The 2640-nt window shown below is 51.7% G+C and overlaps 1 protein-coding gene across 5 annotated transcripts in view; it reads left to right on the forward strand.

Annotated features, from left to right (window-relative positions):
* The window catches only part of Dazap1 (DAZ associated protein 1), a 23889-nt gene extending 22826 nt beyond the window's left edge, over positions 1-1063 (forward strand). For 2 of the 5 annotated variants that reach the window (XM_021204800.1, XM_021204802.1), the window contains exon 12: positions 191-1063. In XM_021204800.1, coding sequence (XP_021060459.1) covers positions 191-363 — 173 coding nt within the window. In that variant the 3' untranslated portion in view covers positions 364-1063. Of the gene's footprint in view, positions 1-187 lie in introns of all 5 variants that reach the window. The other 3 variants (XM_021204798.2, XM_029542258.1, XM_021204801.1) reach the window with 2 other exon arrangements.
* Positions 1064-2640: the final 1577 nt, after the last annotated feature.

Here is a 2640-nt window from a genome sequence, read left to right on the forward strand (position 1 = left end):
GTGTGTGTGTGTGTGTGTGTGTGTGTGTGTGTGTGTGTGTGTGTGTGTGTGTGTGATGCATCAGGGTAGGGTGACAGGCCACTGTGCTACCCACAGACCCCAGGCCTGAACTGCAGCCCCTCTCCTTGGCAGAACCATGGGGTGAGCCGCTGTCCCATGACCCTGAGCTAAGCAGCTTTTCTCCCAGCAGGTTACGGGCAGGACTTGAGTGGCTTCGGCCAGGGCTTCTCGGACCCCAGCCAGCAGCCGCCCTCCTATGGGGGCCCCTCCGTGCCAGGCTCGGGGGGTCCCCCTGCTGGTGGCAGTGGCTTCGGACGTGGGCAGAACCACAACGTGCAGGGCTTCCATCCCTACCGGCGCTAGCCAGGGGGATGGTGGCAGGGCAGGATTCGGGACTGGTGAACTCGTGACAATCACACACTCGGGACAAAATAAATGACCACTCGACCTGGGGGGAGGGGCAGCGGAGGCCGCGTCTTGGACTGAGGTTTTAAATATATTTCTTTTCTCTGACCCATCAGCACAATAAAAACACGTCACTGGTTCAACAACAGGGTTTAAAAAACGCCTTCAGCTTTAATTCAGAATTTCAGGTTTCTTTTTCTTCTTTTTTTTTTTTCCTTTTTTTGAGATTATTTTCTTGAGCCTTTTGTTTTACGGTATATTGTAAACTTTTATGTTAAAGAAAAAAATATACATTTACAAATTGTGAGATTTTTAAGAGAAATTTTCTACAATGTATACTGGCTTATTTTTTAATTTAAAGCAGGGTTCGGGTGCGGGAAGCGGGAGCCCTGGCTCCCGCCGGCGCGGGCTGGGGTGCGGGCAGAGACTACTGCGTGCATTTGGTTTTTTGTTCATTCCTTGCTTTGAGCGGCTCATGTGGCTGCAGGTGCCACAGGGCCCCTGGCACAGGTGGCAGTGCTGAAGTCTCGGGTGGCCTGGGTCCCACCCACACAGGTGGCAGGCAAGGCCTTGCTGGAGGCCCCTCAGTAGGGCTCAGGTTCCCATTGACCAGTTTGACCCGGTTTGAATAAAACAGCGTGTTTGGATCAGAACCTGAGTGCTGTCTGCTTGTGTCTGTAATTCTGGTCTGTTCCCCTCTGTCCTTCCCAATGTACTTTGGAGGGACTGTTGGTATAGGGTTGGGAGGACTTGGACCATTAGAGAGAAGTGGGGTGTGCTGGTCTGAGCCGTCAGGAAGCAGGAGAGAGGTGGGCACATCGAGTCCCATCTTTGGCCCTGAAGTGACACCCACACAGGTGTTTGCTTGTTTGTTGCACTTATTTTGGTGAGGAGGGACTTACATTTTGACTAGAGAAAGGGCAGACTTCAAGTGGATCTCCCAGTTCTGTTGTCTTAATCCACTGAGCCGCCTTCTCAGCCCTGAGTTTCTCTACTTTTATGGGCCTAGGTGTTGGGCTGCCTCTGTCTATGCACCATTGGCATGCAGTGCTGACCCCTCCACACCCGCCAGAAGACACCATCACTCTGTTGCCTAGGACTCTGTTGAGCTGTCTGTGAGCCACCGTGTGGTGCTAGTAATTGAGCATGGGCTCTTTGGAAGAGCAGCTAGAGGGGTTTTTGTTTTTTTATGAATTTCACATCATGCACCTCATTTCTCCACTTAGCGCCCCATCCCTCCATAACCGCTGAAAACATGGAAACTTGGATATTGCACAGTACACCCTTTGTCCATATTCATTGCCACAAGTCACTGGCCTCGTTCACAGCCTCTGGCTTCTGCTACACTATCAATACTGAACCCTCACCAGGAAGCAGCCGGGGCCCCTAACTGCTGAGCCATCTCTCCATACCCTTAAATATACCAAGGATGGCCAGGCACACAAACAGCTTGGGGAGTCTTAAACACTAGGAGAAAGATTTGAGGGTCTCAAAGAGGACAGAGTCAGCTAACCTGGACCCTTAGGGGCTGGTTACAGAGACTGAGCCATCAAGCAGAGTGAGCCCAGGCTGGACCTAGGCCCCCTGCACATGTGTAGCAGATGAGCAGCTGGGCCTTCCTGTAGGTCCCCCAAACAACTGAGTCTTGTCTGACCTCAGAGAAGTTGACACCCACAGCAACTCGATGTGCAGAATGGGCTGGGGTGGGGCTGGCACACTGAGGCTTCCTCTGCTAAGGAGGATGGGTGAAGGACTTACCTAAGGGGGCGCTGGGAGGAGAGAAAGCGCTGATATCAGGCTGTAAAGTGAATACATTTAATTTAGAAACTTCAAATTAAAGTATGGCCAGGGGCTGGGGAGATAGCTCAGCGGTTAAGAGCACTGGCTGCTCTTCCAGAGGTCCCGAGTTCAATTTCCAGCAACCACATGGTGACTCACAACCATCTGTAATGGGATCTGATGCCCTCTTCTGGTGTGTCTGAAGCAACAGTATACATAAGATACATAAATCAAAAAAAAAAAAAAAAGTATGGCCAGGCTGGGCGATGGTGGCACACACCTTTAATCCCAGCACTTGGGACCAGCCTGGTCTACAGAGTGAGTTCCAGGACAGCCAGGGCTGCACAGAGAGACCCTGTCTCGAAAAAGCCAAAAATAAATAAGAATGGCCAAGCATAAGCTGGGTGTGGTGGCGCATGTCTTTAATCCCAGCACTCGGGAGGCAGAGGCAGGCGG

The sequence above is a fragment of the Mus pahari genome, chromosome 9 (assembly GCF_900095145.1).
Source record: "Mus pahari chromosome 9, PAHARI_EIJ_v1.1, whole genome shotgun sequence".
Classification (NCBI taxonomy): Eukaryota; Metazoa; Chordata; class Mammalia; order Rodentia; family Muridae; genus Mus; species Mus pahari.